The 20,563-nt window shown below is 33.0% G+C and overlaps 2 protein-coding genes across 2 annotated transcripts in view; one reads left to right on the forward strand and one right to left on the reverse strand.

Moving 5' to 3' along the window:
* Positions 1–20,563, reverse strand: part of LOC126889755 (uncharacterized) — a 1,061,577-nt gene that overhangs the window by 958,876 nt on the left and 82,138 nt on the right. The window lies entirely within an intron of this gene.
* On the forward strand, positions 7,773–19,949 carry LOC126889757 (glucose dehydrogenase [FAD, quinone]-like). Its single transcript, XM_050658330.1, has 3 exons — positions 7,773–8,032; positions 15,943–16,158; positions 18,382–19,949. Exons 1-3 carry the CDS (start codon positions 7,831–7,833, stop codon positions 19,833–19,835), a joined length of 1,872 nt encoding a protein of 623 aa, XP_050514287.1. The 5' UTR covers positions 7,773–7,830; the 3' UTR covers positions 19,836–19,949.

Raw genomic sequence — 20,563 nt, forward strand, 5'->3', positions numbered from 1 at the left:
GGATTCGAACAGGGGACCTCTAGATACCTAGGTGAATGCTCTACCGATGAGCTACCACCGCTTTTGTATTCAGTCGATCATTTCTCGGACATAATTACAATCACGGTGACAGATACATTAATTGAAAATAAAGATTTTCAATAATACTTATAAGGAGGAAGACAAATCCACACACATAAAAATTATAATATGTAAATATATTTACTAAAAACACTAATAATATATTCTTTTCGCGCACACCTTACTTGCGCTACATAACTTAAAAGATGTAGCGACTAATACCATACTCTCAGTGCGCGCATGCGCCAGGGAATGTAAAAATTCACCCTCGTGACTAAAGAAGTATAACTTCAAAAATCAATGTTTTTTGGTATTTTACATATTTACAATACTCAATTTCTGCCGTAGAAAAAAATTTTCAAACCAAGTTCTTGAGAATTAAATAACCTACAATTTTATATTTAAACATTTTTTCGTATCTTTGATGCTAATTTTTCTATCCTGAAGAAAATGGCATTTTTTAACAAACTACAAAAATTCGTTATTCGCTTTTAACTCCATTTTCTTTAAACTAATCATTCTAAGCCAGTCAAACTTCTTGAATCTAATAATAATACATAAGTAAAGAAAAATGAATAAGGCTAATGGCTAAAAACACCGCTAACTTACATTTTTATGCTTCCAATTGGATTTCTCCTTTTTTTTTCAAAAAAATATATTGATTTTTTAACGGTAAATTTTTTATTTCTTATCTTTGGTAAAAAGGTTGGTAAAAATAGTTTTGTAGGTTTTTATAAGATCTGTAAGGCTATTAAAATTAAATCATTTTCAAACCCTCAGTCGCAAAAGGAGGTGACTTTAAAAGGGTTGGTACATGTGGTTTTTGCATGTTATTACAAGTTTTAAATATCAATAGCTCACTGAATTTTTGCCGTAAGAAATATTTTTGCAAACCAGGTTGTTGGGAATTAAATAAGCTACAATTCTATTTTCAACATTTTTTCGTATCGCTTTCGTATCCTTTGGTTCTGAAGAAAAGGGCATTTTTTACCAAACTACAAAAATCCGTTAAGTATTCGGTTTTAACTCCATTTTTTTTAAATAAAACATTCTAAGCCGTTCAAACTTCTAGAACCTATTAACAATACATAAATCAAGAAAACCAAATCAGGTCAATGGCAAATTTTAATTAAGGTGGTGATTAGGGGGTTGTTTACGATCACTTTTTTGCTGAAAAAAAAATAAGGACTGACATTCTTTTCATTAAGTCACTTAATTTTTGAGCTAGAGACTTTTTTATTTCTGGAGATAGATATTTTTAAATATTTTAAATTAGTTTAAACAAGTTATCCTTGAAAAATGCATATTTTTCCCTTCATTTGACTTTGAAACTACAATATTTAGCATTTGACGAAGAATAGCTACCATATAATAAAGTGTTGCTCGATTACTATTGGTTTTAAAGAAAATTAGAAAAAACGATTTTCTTTATTTTTTGAAAAGGCATATTTTTGTTAAGTAAAGTTGTTTTGATAAAACGAAAACTTTTTGAGTTATTAGCAGAAAGCAGAATAAAAACATTGATTTTTTCGATATAAAACTAACATTTTGGATAGCGAATAAATCGAAAACTATTAATTTTATCAAAAAAATGTATTGAACGTTCTTTACTTAGAATTAATGTTTTTATCAACTTTTTCTTTTTGTTCTTTCTAAAATTAGTTTAATATTTAAATACAATACAAAAAAAAATCTTTAAAGTAGATAGGTATATTGATTTCTTTGAAATCATAATATGAAGTTAGATTATATTATAATAGAAGTATAATTTTTACGTGCATACAAAGTACACACATATTCTTTTTGCCATATAAAACTAACACTTTCGATAACGAATAAATCGAAAGCTATTAATTTTATCAAAAAATGTATTGAACGTTTTTTACTTAGAATGAATGTTTTTTCAACTTTTGCGGTCAAAATATAATAAAAAATTTGCACTCCGACATGAGGTGGCAACCACCCCTATGGTAAAAGCGCCTTTCGGCATCATATAGATTTTGATCCTTGGACTATCCACTACTTATTCTCAAATTTTCAAGCAAATCTATCCATTCTGTAAATATTGCGAGGTTTTGTGCTATTTTAAGCTTAAGATTACTTGGACTATTAACTCCGATTATATTCTTAGTTCACTCGACATATTATGCGAAATTAATCCAGATATGCTCTCATCAAGCCATCCTGCAAGGAAAATATTTGGAAAGCCAGGTCCAGGAAGAAAAAAACATCCTGGTTAACAAACTTCAGGGCCTGGTTTACCACAACATATTGTGCAGCTTTTTAGCGCTGCTGCAGATAAAATAAATATTGCCATGATGATCGCTAACATTCGTCACGGATAGGCATAACAAGAAGAAGAATATACTCCGTGACATTAGAGGTGTTACACCCAGAAGGAATAGTTTCTTGAACTTAATTTTTTGGCAACACGGTAGATTTATTTCAAGAATGAAACGATAAGGTTTGCAAGAATTTTTATTAAGATGTAATCAAAAAAACTAATAATGTGTTTGGCGATCCCTTAGCTAAATACACTCCTGTACACCTCTAGGCACGGACAAAATGAAATGTTCGATGTCTGCTTTTGGCACAGTATAAAAAGGGACAGTAGAACTACTCTCCGAAAAATTGGAAGTAAAATCTTTCAACGCGCATGGCGACCGCGCAAGGTTCCCAGTCGCTAGACCACCACTCTTGCATTGCTAGTCGCGTAGAAACGTACAGGTTTTAACAGGGAAAACTCGCATCCACCACTGGTGAATTACCAATTACGTACTGCCGGTATTACTTCTTGAGATCAAAGTGCCGACATAGAAGAGGTTTTACTGTCCCTCTTTATACTGTGCTTTTGGCATCTCGTTTCAAACAAACTTCATGGATTAACTCTGCCAGAGTCTGTGAAGGATGGTGCAAACTGGATAGTCTACTTCCCATCATATCCCATACATGTTCAATAGGATTTAAATCCGGTGAACGGGGTGGACACGGCAAAACATTAACGCCAGCTTCTTGGAGAAAGTCCATAGTTCGACCAACATTGTGGGGACGCGCGTTGTCTGGTTGAAAAAAGACGTGTCGACGGCCGTCTAGAAAAGTAGTAAAGGGGTATATAAAATGTCATTAACATATCGCGTAGCTGTCATACTGCCTCGAATAAACATAGGCAATATTTATACGTCAACAGAACAACGTAACCTTCTGTAGTTGCACAGAAGCTTTTTGTAAAGCCAACCTAGAAAAAGGTCTAAAAAATATAGATTATAACGGACGAAAACAAGTAGGAGTGTCTAGAATTGAATTTAGTATAAGATATAATATAAAAGAAAACAGTGAATGCGCATTTTTACATACTATTAAGAAAAGGATCTAACAGCTACTAGCAAGAAAATTCTAAAACAAAATTGGGATATTGAGTGGTACGCTTTCTGCAATCGAAGCAACAATCTCAACACCAAAATTGATCCTATTTTACCTACTGAGCCTTTTGCTCTCAGAAGTTATCCGAATAGAAATATATATTCCATGTTTATTAGATGTCTCTTTAATCATGCCACTGTCAAGACATACCTCTATAGATTTAACCTATCCGAATCAGATCTTTGCGATTGTAATGGATATGTTGGATGATATTAATCAGTGGGTATTTGGATGCAAACATAATGATGATGCAATTAAGTATTTGATGCACAATCTGGTTCAGGAACAAATACCTTTCCCACAAAATAATGCTTCTCTTTTATATTTGTTTCGTCGAAATTCTAAGATTAAACAAATCATCTGTGATTTTTTAAAAAGGACTAAGAGGAAAATTGAACTGGTACTGAATGAGTACGGTTGAATGTGTTTAGCAATAATTATTGTTTTTTTATGTTTATCCTTATGTAATATTTCCTCCCTGTGAAATTTAATTAAGTAAATTTTGCAGGGAGGTAATAAGAATAAAATTGTATAAAAATTTATATTGAAAAAATTTAAAAAAAAACAACAAAAAATATTAAAAAACAAAAAAGATAACAAAACAAAAAAGAAAGATTAAATCAAATAAAAAAAGAGTATAATAAATTATAAAATAAAAAGGGAAAAAATTAAAAACACAAAGAGGGTCTAAACCTCCGAGGTGTCGAACCTGGTATATTTATTAGTATTTAGTATTAGTATTTATAGTATTAGGATGTAGTGTTTTCGTTCATTTCATTATTTGTAAATTAATTTAAGTTGGTTAGGGCCATGAATGAAGAGTATACCTGCTGGTCAATTTAATGTTTGCACCTCCTTTTTTGTATTTTATTCTGTTTTTTATTTATTTGAGTATCTACCTATGTATGTATGTGCGTGCATAAGTATTATATCTGCGCACATATTTATATGTAATGTTATTATATTTGGAATATTGTAGCAAACGGTAATTTATTATCTATCGTGGCTGAATAGATCAAGTAACCCAAAGCCAATAAGGAAAAGAAAGTATCCCAATCGATCCTAAATGCTCGTCTAACATTAGGTAGAAGTTCGTGAGTCTTGCTCGTCTTGTTTAAACCCTGCGGCACAAACGATTGCTCTCCGCACACTTGTCGATTCAGTTTGCTCACATCTTCCAACCAGGAAGAACGCATTTTTTATATATCAACCAAAACGACCAAAACTTTTTCGATCTGTGAAAATAAGGTATTGTTATATTTTTAGTATCTTCTTCTTCTTTACGTGCCATTTTCGAAGGTTGGCAATTATCATTGCTATTCTAACTTTTGACACTACAGCTGGAAAGAGTTCAGTTGAGCTGCACCCAAACCATTCTCAGATATCTCAGCCAGGACAATTTTCTCCTACCTATGCTGCGGCTTCCTTGAATCTTTCCCTGCATAATTTATTTTAGGAATTCATATCTGTCACCACGTGTTATATGACCCAAGTGTCGAAGTTTCCTTATTTTGATGGAATCCAGTATTTTCCTTATTTTTAGTATAATTTGTATAAAATCAGTATTATACAATTGAGGGTATTTTTCTCCAATTCCTTCTAAATTCCCCAACGAATTTTATAATAAATACCTAGAAATAGAAGTTCAATGTTTTCAGAATTTTATATTATTAACAATATATTATTTCCACAAATCTAATAGTATTACAATCAACGAACATAACATTCATCGATCTTAAAAAAAAAATAAAATTTAATTTAGCGCAAAAATCAACAAAAAATAAAGGAAACAAAATAAAATAATGACTGGAAACGTGCGTCTCACTCGAACTTTCTACCGATAGCAAGGGACGTTACCTCTCTTTGCGCTACCGATCGCAAGGGACGAGAGTCGTACAAGAAGAGGAGATTTGCCATCCTAAACGCCCCGTCTACGGAGCTCCATGCCACAACGAAGGAACTTGAGTGACGCGGAGAGATCTACGCGACTATAATCGAGTCGACTATTTCGGGCGTCGACCCATGTGCGGACGGCCTTAGTGTGATTTATGAACATTGTTCATTAATTTGCAATTTTAATGCATTTGTTAATTTTTTGACAGAATTAATTAATTTTAAAAACTTAAAGTCAAAAAATACAAATGGTAAAATCTTACCCAATGGACCATTCTGGACAAAAACACTTACCTAAAACAAAAGACATCATTATTTTACAATTACTTAGCACAAATTATTTAAATATTATTTATAGTAGGCGAGCAAAATATGCTAAATGTGCAGTCACTCGAGCGTTATAAGGACTTATTCGGTTGTGAAAAGTAGATCCTAAAACTAGGGATGGGAAAAACCTACCGGTTATAACCTAAAACCGGGTTTTTTACTACACAATAATCGGTTTTACCGGTTGTTTTTTGTCCCGCTTATAACCAGTTTTTTTCATTTTAAAGTAATAACCGGTAAAAAACCAGATAAGTGGAAAAAATAATGAATTCAGAAAAAAAATGGAAAAATTTTTACTTTTACACGCACGAATTCGAAATTTTAAGCTGACCGAAACCGATTTAACAACATTGATGACTGATTTCCGTACTGATATGGATTGACGTCGATTAGAATGGAGTATCGCAAACTAAAGATCAATATAAATGTAACCTATTGGATATTGGCTATTGACTAAAAAACCGAAAACCGGTTTTTGGAATAACCGGTTTTTTTGACCGGTTGTAACCGCCAGGTTAAACCGTAGGTGAAAAAAACTGGTATAACCGAAAACCGGTATTTTGTCAACAACCGCCATCCCTACCTAAAACCAAAAAAAATTAAGTAAAGTTTTCCATTTTAGTGGGCGCTTGCCATTTTTTAATTTAATTTTCCATTCCCAACAATCATTTTTTCCGATTATAACGCCATGTATCCATAATTCGAAAAAATGTTTGGAATAAAAGTTACTTATTTTTACGTAACGAATCCAAATCTGCAATAAAAAATGGGGGCTCCTATTTAAGATTTTAAAGTAACCCCCACCCCACCTCCGTGAGGGGTCGTGTTTGGTGGCATTCGGTAGATTTTTCAAAAATATTGAATAAGTGTATTTTACAGTTTTTTGATCTGATATTCCGCGGGATTCGTATTTAAAATATTAAATTTAACCCCACCCCTCTCCGTGGGAAGTCGTGTTTGGTATCATTCGATAGATTTTTCAAAAATATTGAGCACATTTTTAGTTTTTCGATCTGTCATTCATTTCGCGAAATATTCGCTTTTTTCTTGTGAAACTTTGGGACTCACCCATTTCCTTACGCCCGGCTCAAATCGTCAGATTTTTATGCACGTACTTAACTGATTTTGCATGTACTTAACTTACCTTAAGGCTTTGTGAAAGTTTACGAAAATAAGTACCAATGATCTGTTGTATTCTATAGATTTTTCTATTAAGGTTTTTACCGCTTGTAGGTGATTGTTTGTTCCGAATTTTGAGCAGAAGCCAGCTTGTTCTCAGAACAGGTAGAAATCCTACTTTTTTTTTCTAGTCTTGTCGTAATTATTCGGGTAAACATTTTGTAGATGTGGTTCAATAAGCTGATTGGTCTATAGTTTTCTAAGTGCGCCTTGTCTCCTTTCTTGTATAGTAAAATTATTGTTACTGCATTGTTACATGTTTCCGGTATATAACAATCTGTTGACAAAGATTTAAACAAAATTTTGATTTGGTTGAGGAGGGCACGTCTGTCCATCTTTATAGCTTATATCCATCTTCTAGTGGTGCGGTTGTTTTTCATATTCTTCATCGCGTCCTGGATTTCGCTTAGTATGATGTCTGGCATGAGCTCTGAACCCTGGTTGATAATTTTGCCTAATGCTGCAGCTTCCAAATTCTCTTTTATAATTCTAAGTCTTTAACTATGCTTAGTAGGTCTTCTGTCTTTAATGTTGGGACTCCTTTTTTATTCTTTAGTTTGTGTATTTCACAATTTTCATTGTTTAGCCGTCTTCCCGGGACGTCAGCGTGTCCTTGTAATATTCTATCCAAGTAGATTTTTCCCCACCACGCATTCCTAGACAAGAGAGTGTTAGCATAAATATTTTCTTATAAAATATTCCAATTTGGTTTATCGTATTTTATAGACTGAGGGAAATTTTACAAAAAAAATCAGTTAATATTTACCATTGCGTAGTACGTTAAAGTTTGTAGTTTTAAACTAAAATATTCAAGTGTTCTTTAATATCTCTCTACATATATCACTAAGTCACGGTTATTAAGTTTAATTTATGAAAATTTTAAACAAATTAGTTTTTCAATCGCAACGTAAATATTTTGGGAGTATGTGGTTGACAGTGAAAAAGTGAAAAATGAAAATATTGGTTATACTATTGTATACTCTGGTATATAACAATATTGTGTCTGCAAGAAGAAAGCCAAAACCTGCACAAGTAAAGCCCAAGACAGATCCGTTGTATGATTATGTGAGACAGACACTTAAGAATGTTGAAACATACAGATTGCCAACAAACAATGAGAAATTATTCAAAGTTAAAAATGAAACAGTACTGGGTGAGTATACATAATTCAAATACAGTTGAACCCGCTTATTAGAATACCGGTTATAGGAATATCCTACCTTAAGAATGTAAATTTGAGGTTGACATATGTCAAAATGAGTCACCAATGATCGGTTATTAGAATATTCCGGTTACAGGAATACTTTTGCTTGGCACGAAGGCTATTATAGGACTTTACTCCAATATTTTAATATTTGCACCATCTTCTTCGTTTCGTTATGGTCCAATTCAGTCTTCTTGCAAAGCCTCTTTGACAAGGAATAGATTCCGAAACATCAGGTGTCAGAGGATGGCAAGAGACTCGAATTGAATCAAAAGAAACGATTATTTTCTTTCTTGTCATACCATACTCTGTATTAGAGTACAAAATGACCACGTTTCATATAAGTAATCTGCGACGCATTATTGGATTGTTCTCCTAGCGGCGTCGCTTGGTACTGTGTACCTCGGTTAACAGATTACTTGATTCGTGGTCGAAATTATTTTTCACTCATTTCATCGTTCCCCGTTAGAGGACAGTCTAACCATACTCCGGTGCAAATATTTTAATATTTGCACCATTTCCTTCGTTTCGTTATGCTCCAATAGGGAACTTGTACATAAAAATATTTTTGCACAAAATTGTTAACTTATGTTTAAAAATATTATATTTAAAATATTACGTCTTAATAATTAATAGTTTATGTACAATATATGATAATAGTTGCGCGCCCAAATTTACCGTTTCAAATAACTTCAAAAGCGTGCGCTTGGGTCTGATGTCACCAACCATGATTTTTACCACTGCTCGTTTGGCTAGTGGCAGACGTGCACTGTGAAGACAATATTTTGACATTTTAAAGATTTTCATTCATTTATAATATTGTTTTTAGTTTACGGAAGTACATTTTTATTTTACAACCTATCTCAAATGCCAAATTATATTATAAAGTTATGTAAGTATGTACGAATGTACATAGATATTATGTAGTATTAAAAAATTACTTATAAAAAGAAAGGATATTTTAATAAAATATATAAATATATATTTAGCTTAAAATTTGAATTTCATTCTCACATAAAGTAATAAAAAATATTTTATGGATAAGACTTCATTTTATCAAAGTTTTATTCCATATATTTTTAATAATTAGCAGAGCTAAATAGATGGGGAAAATACTTTCACTCGAAAAGTCTTGTGCTATACTAATCAAACTGTCAATAAGACTTGCGTCGATTCTATCCAAATATAAGTAAATTTTTAATTATTTTCAAAGTCTGTATGTGCTACGCAAAGAAAACACTTATTTTTAAAATTTTTAATTATGATCCCAAAACCAGAAAAAAAAAAACTAGAGGAATTAACGTCATATAGGCCAATAAGTTTACTGCCTGTGCTTTCCAAAGTAATGGAAAAATTAATAATGAAAAGCATCAAGCCAATACTAGATAGCAAAAATCTCATACCAGAACATCAGTTTGGGTTTAGACAAGGACATGGAACCATAGAGCAAGTCCATAGATTAGTAAAACATATCAGCAACGACTTTGAAAATAAGCGATATTGCTCAGCAGCGTTTCTTGACATAAGCCAAGCGTTCGATAAAGTCTGGCGCAAAGGTCTACTCTATAAACTAAAAAACCTATTGCCTCATCCATATTATGAACTTCTAAAGTCTTACTTATCTGACAGATTCTATTCAGTTAAATACCATTCAGAATATTCAGAATTATACCAAATAAAATCAGGAGTACCGCAAGGCAGCGTGTTAGGACCAATGTTGTACCAGCTTTTTACTGCAGATCTACCAACTTCAATAACTACAATAACAGCAACCTTCGCAGATGACACTGCAATACTCGCCTTACATCATGATCCAGTAACTGCCTCAACAAACTTACAAGCCAGCCTTAATAATATCCAAGCATGGTTAAAAAAAATGGAAAATTCGAGTTAATGAGACCAAATCAATCCATGTTACCTTTACACTAAGAAGAGGTATATGTCCAGCAGTGTTATTAAATAATCAAATGATTACTCAGAGAAATGAAGTCAAATATTTAGGTTCATATCTTGACAGAAGATTAACATGGAGAACACATATATTTACAAAACGAAAACAATTGGGTCTCAAACTAAGACAACTTTACTGGCTTATTGGCAGGAAATCACAATTAAATCTCACAAATAAGATCTTAATATAATATAAAGCCGTACTGAAGCCAATATGGACGTATGGAATTCAATTATGGGGTTCTGCTAGCAATTCAAACCTAGAAATCCTACAAAGATTCCAGAACAAAGTTCTTCGAATTATAACCAATGCTCCGTGGTATGTTTCGAACAATAGGGTGATAACAGATTGTAAATTAAGTGGAGCTAAATAAAAAAAAATTTAAAATAGAAACATTTGCAACTGTACTTGTGCATTTTACATTGTAGCATTGGTTATTTGGTTGATAGATTAGATTTTAACTCTCGGTCTCGGTTTTAACAACACAACGTTTTTTTAAATCCAAAACGTTCGTCCCTTATAATAATTAAATGTTCCGAATATATTTCTGGTCGTAATATTTTGTAATAAACAAAACTAAAACCTATCATTTTTAAACATTTTAGATTCATAACAAAGAAGAAAGAAGAAAACATAAAAATAAACAAAAATTTTAGTAATAAAAGTAAGAGTAACTAAAACGTATTATTATAAACAATTTAAACATGCTTATTAATAATACTAACTTCTTTGTCTTAACACCTGATCAATTTCAGTTTAAAACTTCTTCTTCTTCTTCTTCTTTTATATAGGCAGTACTGCCTGTTTTTCTTCAACGGTGCCTTTCATTCTGCCCCTAAGTTGTCATTCCATCTTTTCCTTGGGCGTCCTATACTTCTCCTGCCTAACGGTGACTTGTCCCTGGCTATTCTTACTATCCTTGATTCAGACATCCTGCTTATGTGCTCATTCCACTCTTCTTTTCTGTTCTTTACCCAGGTATTTATATTGTCTACTCCACATATGCGTCTGATTTCCTCACTTCTTACCCTATCCTGTAGTCCTTTTCCAGCAATCCTTCTTAAGATCTTCATTTCGTTGGTTTCCAGATGTCTTCGTGTTTTGCTTGTATCTGGTCTTGTTTCGGCCGTGTAAGTCATAACTGGCCTAATAACTGACTTATATATTCGGGCCTTTGTTTCCAATCTTAGGTGTTTGTTTTTCCAAATTGTGTCGTTTAGGCATCCGTTTTCCAAATTGTGTCGTTTAGATGCAGTTCTATAGAACTCTTTAGAGCAGCGGTGGATAGAGTAAAGATAGTGATGATGATATCCAACCTCCGATTAGGAGACGGCACTTGAAGAAGAAGAAGAAGGCATCCGGCCGTTCTACTGACTTTAATTATTTGGTCTTTTACCTCTTCTTCGATAGTGTTGTCGGCTGATAGATTAATTCCCAGATATTTGAAAGTCATTACTTGTATAATTTGATTGTCTAACTCCAATTTGCATCTTATTGGTTCTTTGGCAATTACTAAGCTTTTTGTTTTTTGGACTGATATTTTCATATTCATTTCTTTTGCGTTAATGTTGAACTCGTGCAATAATCTTTGTAGGTCGTCTTCGCACTCTGCTACTAACACGGTGTCATCAGCGTAACAGAGTATTTTTATCTCTCTATTGCCCATTTTGTACCCTCTTTTTTTCTTCACTTGTTTTATTATTGCATCCAATATTATGTTAAACAGTAGAGGGCTTAGTGAATCTCCTTGCCGGATTCCTGTGTTTGTTTCTATGGGTTCTGTTATTATTCCATTGACTTTCATCTCTATTTTATTTCTTACATATATGTTTTCTATCAGTTTTATGATATCAAGTGGTAAATTTTTCTCATATAGAAGGTGTATCACATATTTTAATTGGATTCTATCAAACGCTTTCTCTAGGTCTATGAAAGAGAAAAAGGCTGGTTTGTTATATTCTAATGATTTCTCCGCTATTTGCCTTATCACAAAAACTGCATCGTTACATGATCTTCCACTTCTAAATCCTTGTTGTTCATCCGATATATTTATGCACGCCATTATTTTCTCCATAAGTATTTTTGTTGTGAGTTTCAGTATAGTGCCCAGTAAATTTATCCCTCTATAGTTACTGGGGTCTGCCCTATCACCTTTCTTAAATAACGCCATCATTTGAGTGGTTCTCCATTCTTCTGGAATTCTTCCTGTATTTATTATTTTACTTATAAGGATATTCAGTTCTTTGTGAAGTCTATCTCCTCCGTACTTTAAAAGTTCATTAGCTATTCCATCTTTCCCAGGAGCTTTTCGATTTTTCATCTTTTTTAAGGCGTTCTTTATATCTTCCTCTTTAATTTCTGTTTTCTCATCCGATTCTAATCGCGTTGTTTCCAGTTCTTTGTGATTAGCTGTTTGATAAAGGTTTTTTAGGTAAATTGTCCATGTATTTGTATCAATATGTTTTACTTCTATCAATTCCTTCATCTCTGCTCTTTGACCTCTTATCATTTTCCACATTTCCCTTTGCATCCCATAAAAGTCGTGCTCCATCTCTTTTGAAAATGCTTCCCAATGTTCTGTTTTCTTCCTTCTTACTATTGAGTTTAATTCATTTCGTACTCTTTTATATTCTTCATATGTTTGTCTCGTTCTTTTGGACTTGTACTCTAGGTAGATTTTCTTTTTTTCTTGGCATTTTATTTTTATTTCTTCACAGAACCATGGAGTTCTCCTTTTCTTTCGTATATGTTTACTTATCTTACGTTCTCCAAGTGCTTCCGTTGCTGCCATTTTGATATTATCTCTGATCTTCCTCCAACTTTGTTCTATGTCTTCATCCGGTGTAATGTAGTTTTCATTCAGTACTTTTTGCAATGTTCTCTGGTATATATCTCGTGTTGACAAGTCTCGTAGCTGTTCTACCTTTATTCTTGTCTCACATTCAACAGGGTCTTCTTTCCTGTTTCATTGTAGCTCTATTCTGATTTTTCCAAGTACTAGGTTGTGATCGCTTCCAATATTAGCTGCACTTAAACATCGTATGTCTAGTACTTGAGAGTGGTGGATGTTTCTTATTGTCAATATATAATCAATAACGGATCTGTGTCCTCTTGTATTTTGGAATGTATATTTTTGTAGATCTTTGTGTCTGAAGAACGTATTGTTTATTCGAAATTCGTTCTGAGAGCAAAAGTTAATAAGTAGCTCCCCATTTTCATTTTTTTTTGTCTTCATTGAATCGTTGCTTTATTCCTGGTATAATTATGTTACCGACTCTTGCGTTCATGTCTCCTAAAATGTATATTATCTCATTGGCTGGTATATCGTCGACTGTTTCGTCGACTAGTTTGAAACTAAATAAACTAATTATGAACATACAAGAACACAAATAATACCTTTTTTAAAATTAAATACGATGAAAATGGAATTAATACAATCCCCAAAACAACCTTTTTTTAGAACTTTTATTTTATACAATCGACTTTTATATAAGAGTTTTAAGTGAATTTGAATGAATTTGTAAATAATATTTTCGAAATATCCGAGCGGTTTTGTTGCCGATGGCAGTTAGACCGTGTGTCGTGACGTCAGACCCGTTTAAGCGTCTCTGAAGAAATTTTAATTTTATAGCATTTCCAAAGCCGCGTAATAAGCGTATGAGTTAAAAATTTTTTTTGCATGCAGGCGTTTTAAGATCATGTTACCTTATATTTTTTAATATTTTTTTTTATTAGAAATAACCCGCATCAACCATAAAAGGTTATTAGCGGTGGTACAATGATACATATTAATTTGATACAAAATATAAACTATTTTACAAAGTTTTTTTACAGAGTTTTTACAAAGTTGATTTTAATTTATGATTGTTCTGAAACGTAGTACTCATATTTGGTTATATAGTTTAGTTTCCTTTAAAAACCTAATGATTTTGTCACAATCCGCACTGTTTAACGCACACTTTATATCACGTGGTAGTCCAGTAGCTTGTCTTTGCAGATGATATAATGGACAGTCTATAACAATGTGACCTACAGTTATATTGGGGTCACATGCGTAGCACATTTATTGATTTTTTTAATTGAGGTTTTCTTGGGAAACATCTGTATCTTCGGAGTTATCACCTTCAGTTTTATCTAGATTTAGTTGACGACGTATTTTCTTCCTTATTCGTGTAATTCTATATTTAATGCGTCTGTCTTCGAGTTTGGGGTAGATTTCTGTTAGCATTGCCAATAGCGCTGTTAGGTTTTTCGTGTATTCTTGTGCGATACCTAATGGATTGGGGGAACCGTGTGCATCATCTAGAAAGCTGACTATCTCTGTATAGTTTAATTCAAACAGGGTTGAAGCTTTTTCAATAAATTCCTTTGCAGGTTGGATAAGTGATTCAGTAGAAACTGTTTCTACAGTTTTTGTATCTGATTTAGTGACTTTTGGCTTTTTTGTTGATCTTGCTTTAGGTTTTGTAAAATCTGTTTCTGTGTTTTATACCGATGGTGTATCATGTGGAGACGATATTTCAGAATGAGAACGTTTCGGCCTAGTAATTTCTGTAGGGAGTTCTTGGGAGTCCATTACTTCACGAGTGTTTTCTGTTTGATTCTGGACAGAGTGATTTTTGTCTTCAGCTGTTGCATTACAGGAATAAATTGAGTCTTGGTCAGTTTGGGATGTAGGTATGGACGGGTTTGACTGGATGGCCGTATAGGTACATGTTGAGGCGCTTTGACCAGATTTATGACAGAGATAGCAAGTGAGTCCATCAGAAAGAAAGATTCGGTAAGATGTATTATCGAAGTCAATAAGAATTGATTCAGGAATACCTAACAAGATTGTCGTCAGGTGTATAGTACACCTGCCTACGAAAGCTTAATACATGGCTATATTGAGGATTTTGAATTCCCGCTCTTAAGAAAGACATCGGTGAAAGAAGATGAAAGCCCTTCTCGGCAAGATATTTTTCGAGGATGTGATGAGAAGTAGACGGACAGACACTAGACAGCAGTAACCTATTAGCAGGAGTGACTAGTCTTCTTGCTCTGATAACATTATCTCCTATTTTTATACCTCCGTAGTCTGTTAAAAAAGTGTCAACAACTTCTTTGCTGGAAAGGTAGATGCAGATTCTGCCGTTAGAAATTCGTGATGAAAAAAGTACATTTTTGGGTTGTACTAGTGATCCTATTGCTGTAACGTAGTCTTCTAATTTTAGTGTGTCTACTGCTGGGATAATAACGGCTTGTAGTTTCGAAGGGAATGTAGCTGCTTTATGTTGGGTAATTGTAGAGTAAGATGGTGTTTGTTGATCGGGTAACATTGGAGGACCCCTGTAGTCAGAAGTACCAGCCATCGGAAAAAATTGTTAGATATTTTTATTTTAATTTTTTTATTTCGTTTCATTATATTGTAATTGGGTCAGTACGACTCTGTCAATTACAAAGTATTTAACTTATCGAAGATAGGCCAAAAAACAAGTTTTTGTTAAACACCTTTGAATTTACAAAACTGTATGACTGGATTAAAATTCTCTAAGATTTTGATGAAACCGTAAATATATTGATAAAAGTACTTACGGCAATCAAATCACAACTAATAACTAAACTACTGGTTATGTTTCTTATAATTAATTTAAAGATTTACTATAGTAAAGCGATGAAAAACTTCGAGACTAAATTTAGGTGTACTTAATTAACTAGGTTCAGGACCGCACCATTTTTTAATATTATTGTAATATTTAAAAATATATGCAATTTCCCTTCTTGCAAAGCCTCTTTGACAAGGAATATATTCCGAAACATCAGGTGTCAGAGGATGGCAAGAGACTCGAATTGAATCAAAACGAAACGATTATTTTCTTAAATAATATTTTTCATTGTGGATTTTGTTAATTTTTTATATGTTTTGCAGATTACGGTAAATACGATTTTATAATCGTTGGTGCTGGAGCGGCTGGTTGTGTGTTAGCAAATAGATTGTCTGAAATCGACTCATGGAGTGTGCTACTACTAGAAGCTGGAGGCGTTCCTAATTCCTTTAGTGATATTCCCATATTCCCAGGCTATCTCCAAAATTCGGAGATGAATTGGGGATACTACACTGCTCCGCAAAAATACGCATGTCAGGGTAATTTTCACATTTTTGTATTTTTACAAAATAATATTTCTAAGGATTTTTACCAAATTTTAGTTTAGTATTGTACCTTAGCCGTTTCCTGTGACGACTGGTTACGTTTAAGAGAGTATTACCAATAAATAGACTATTAAAAACAATATTAGGAGTACCATTAATGGAAGTAGAACCTCATTGGCTTTAGAGCATGTCGGTAGTACCTATTAATTTGAACAACATTTCCTCTGATTTAAAAAACGGAAGTATAAATATTTCTAACAATACCAACTGTACTTTTCTTCTTCTTATTTACGTGCCATCTCCGCGACGAAGGTTGGCAATCATCATTGCTATTCTCACTTTTGACAGTATCCCGAAAGAGTTCAGTTGAGCTGCCTCTGAGATTTCTCAGCCAGGACATTTTTCTCCTACCTATGCTGCGCCTTCCTTGAATCTTTCCCTGCGTAATAAATTTTAGGAGTTCCTATCTGTCACCACGTATTATATGACCCAAGTATTAAAGTTTTCTTATTTTGATGGAACTCAGTATCTCCCTGCTGTTCTGTATTCTCCTTAGTACTTCCTCATTGGTTATTCTGTCTGTCCAGGAGATTCTTAGCATTCTTCGATACGTCCACATCTCAAATGCTTCCAATATATTGAGGAATTATTTATTGAGAGTTCATGTCTCCACACCACATTGAGAGTTCATGTCTCCATACAAAAAAACAGAAAATACATACCATTTTACATAATACATAATATTTGTTTCGTAATTAGTGAACGCACTTCTAGCCTTTTCTATTCTAATTCGGATTTCTTTCGTATAATCGTTTGTTTGACTAATGTTTGTCCCTAAATAGTAATAATTCTGAACTCATTATATCGTCTTATTATTTACGTGTTGATTGATGTTTTTAATATTTGAAGACCACAGGAAAATAACTTGATAAGTCACATTTTTGGTTTTGTTCAGGAGAGCATGTTTAAAGTTTAAAACATTAAAAATGTGATTGTGTTAAAATACATCTTATAATTAGTAATTAGTAATAAAAATAAAAAAAATTGATATATTGCTTGTTGGTTACGTTTTAGTTTTTTTAAATTTATACTGCATGTTAATTACCTGGAATTATCAACTTTTTCCCCTGTTTGGAATGGACATGTCAAGTTCTTTTCCTGTACAGGGTTTTTTTAAACACTTATATCTTTTGACTTATCCAGTTATTACTCTGTATTGTGTTACTCTTAGAAACTATGTAATTAAAGCTACAAATTGCTATTAAAAACAAAAAATGTCAAAAATTGGACTTATCAAGTTCTTTCCCTGGGTTCTTCATTTTTCTTTGATATAACCATGAATTTCGTTTTCTTTATGTTTAGTGACAGACCAAATTCTTCACTCGTTGCAACAACCTTATCTAAAATTCTTTGAAGATCTGTAATAATTTCCGCTATTAGTAGTGTGTCATCGGCGTATCTAATTTCACATATGGGTAGGCCATTCATTTTTATGCCCGCTACTTCATCTTCTAATGTTCTAGTGTTCGCAACATTGTCTTTGTGTAATTTTCACATTCATTTAAAAGATTAAAGTTTTCAAATATTTGAATAAAGCTTTCGAAACGTTTTTTAGTAATATTTTATTCATATTTTATTTATTTGATGTTACAAGGTATGTACTCCTGCCAGATCAGATCAATATTTAAAACTGTTTATGTTGCCATCGTAACTTTAAAACACACAAGTTTTTGAAATTTGAATTTAAATAGTCTGAGGCTTACTGAATAAGGAAAATAAGGTACCAAAAAAAATAATTTTACGCCTATTTCATTCAGTCTGTATTTTACACTCATTTTATTTTATTTACACATACACTAAAACATCATTGATTCATGTATACTTAGCATTTAATACCTACACGAATTTATCTTTCAAACTTTATCAATATAAATTTATAACTCAGACTGACTATTGCAATCAAAATTGTCCTATTATAAACTTGTATTTATATACTTATATACTTCGGCTCTGCTTCTAGAAACCTCCAGACCAATCTATGTGGCCAGGTATCCTGCAATCAATCTGCAGATATCCTGGTGGCACGGTATCATAAAATCTCGCAACATTGATTATATTCCATCATAGGTGGAATACGGCTATCGTAACAATATATTTATAATCTTAAAAACCGGAATTTTTGTCTATCTTGTATATTAAATGTTTTATTTATTTTAGGTATGAACAATACGCAGTGTACTTTCCCAACAGGCAAAGTATTAGGAGGCACTACAACCATAAGTGCCGGAATTTACTCCAGAGGTAGCGCTCATGATTACAATTCGTGGTCAGATATGGACCTACCAGGATGGTCTTTTGAAGAAGTTCTTCCATATTTCAAAAAATCTGAACACGTAGTCTTCAATCCATACGACAAAGATTTTCACGGAGCTGGTGGTGAATTATACGTAAATAAAACTGCGCCATATTCTGCTGTCGGTGAGGTGTTTGTTCAAGCCAATTTAGAAAAAGGCTTAAAAAATGTAGACTACAATGCAGAAAAGCAAATTGGAGTATCTGGCATTCAGTTTAACCTAAAAGGCAATATTCAGCAGAATGCTGCACATGCCTTTCTCCAAAGCGCAAAATCGAGAAAAAATTTAAAAATCGTTTATAATGCTGCAGTTAACAAAATTTTACTTGATAAGTTTAATGCTACTGGGGTCACCTTTGTGAATAATGGTACACTGTATAGAGTTTCAGCCAATAAGGAAGTCATTTTGTCTGCAGGTGCCATCAATACTCCTCAGTTATTAATGTTATCAGGTATTGGACCAGAACGTGAATTAAAAAAGTTTAGTATTCCAGTGGTTACTAACTTACGAAGTGTTGGAAAGCATTTAAAGGATCAACCAATGTTCGTTAACTTTTATGTTAGAACAGATCTTACAGTGCCTGGAAAGACTCTGCAACAACATTTGGAGACCTATAAAGAAGGAAAAGCTCCCATGACTAATGGAGCTGCGTTGGAGCATCTAGCCTTCATAAACGCAAGAACGATATTACATGGAGAAGCGGATATTGAGTATGTCGTAGCTCCTCCTCCATTTAGTATTCCAGCAGACATTAAGCAATCCTTGAATCTCGTTGACAAAATTGCCAAGATTTATAAGAACTATAATACTTTAACAGACTCTAAGATTACGATGCTATTAACGAAACCAAAATCACAAGGTCAAGTTACACTTAGATCTAAGAAAATTACAGATTTTCCAATAGTTGATCCAAATTTTTATTCTGATGTACAACGAAGCGATTTAAACACAATGATACGAGGAATCAAATATTTCTTAAGCTTACTCAAAACCAAAGCTTTTAAAAGCGTCAAAGCGAAACTGATAAGTACCAATCCGAATTGTGAGCATTTGAAAACAAAGGAAAGACAGTACTGGACTTGTGCTTTGAAAGATATGACTACAACAGGCTATAGTCCTTGTTGTACAACTCGGATGGGACCATTTAGCTTAACTTCAGTTGTCAATAATGAATGTATTGTACATCATTTTGATAATTTAAGGGTGGTCGATGCTGGGGTTTTTCCTGACATACCTAGAGGAAAAATTGCAGCTACAGTTTACATGGTTGCTGAAAAAATCTCCGACCATATTAAATATAAATACGGTAAAAAGTAGTTAATAAGAAATAAACTTGAACAGGGAAGGATATTTTGAAAAGTATTTTTTTAGTTTAATAAAATTTGGTAATTTTTTCCTGTACAATTAAATAAAAATCATTGTTTAGCATTACTTAGTATTTATTTATATTATCATATGACATCATATTCATCAGCCCATTTTAAATCCACTGCAGGATATAGGCCTCCCCTGTTAAGAGTGCACGATATTGTGCAGTACGGATCCAATTTTTCATCATTTTGCATACATCATCTTGCCATCGTGTAGGTGCCCAAGTAGCACCGAACGGGTTTATTAAGTCTTTTAAGGATGCTTTAAAACTGTAGAATAAAACTAAAATTAAATCCATTTGGTTTTTAAGTAAACCTTAAGGGTGCAATAAAACCGCTTTCAGCATAAAAGGGTCCACTCTGAAAGAGGTCAATAAAACCAAAAATAAAAACCTCATTAAAACTTTGTTTTCTTAAGCAACTGGTTTTAAAGCTGCTGCGAAGCTGCTTTTAAAACTATGTTAAAAGACACTTTAAGTGCAGGCAGTTTTATAACAAACTTAAAAAGGTTTCTGAAATGGAGACTTTTAAAGACAATTTACCATATTAAATGAATCTTTAAACCCATATACTTCATATAGGCCAACACATTTTTACATGTGTTATGATACGTAGATACGTATTTGTAACCAAAAAATAATAAAAAGTACTTAATTATTTCGGACTGTCAAAGTA

Source organism: Diabrotica virgifera, chromosome 8 (genome assembly GCF_917563875.1).
Source record: "Diabrotica virgifera virgifera chromosome 8, PGI_DIABVI_V3a".
NCBI classification, from domain to species: domain Eukaryota; kingdom Metazoa; phylum Arthropoda; class Insecta; order Coleoptera; family Chrysomelidae; genus Diabrotica; species Diabrotica virgifera.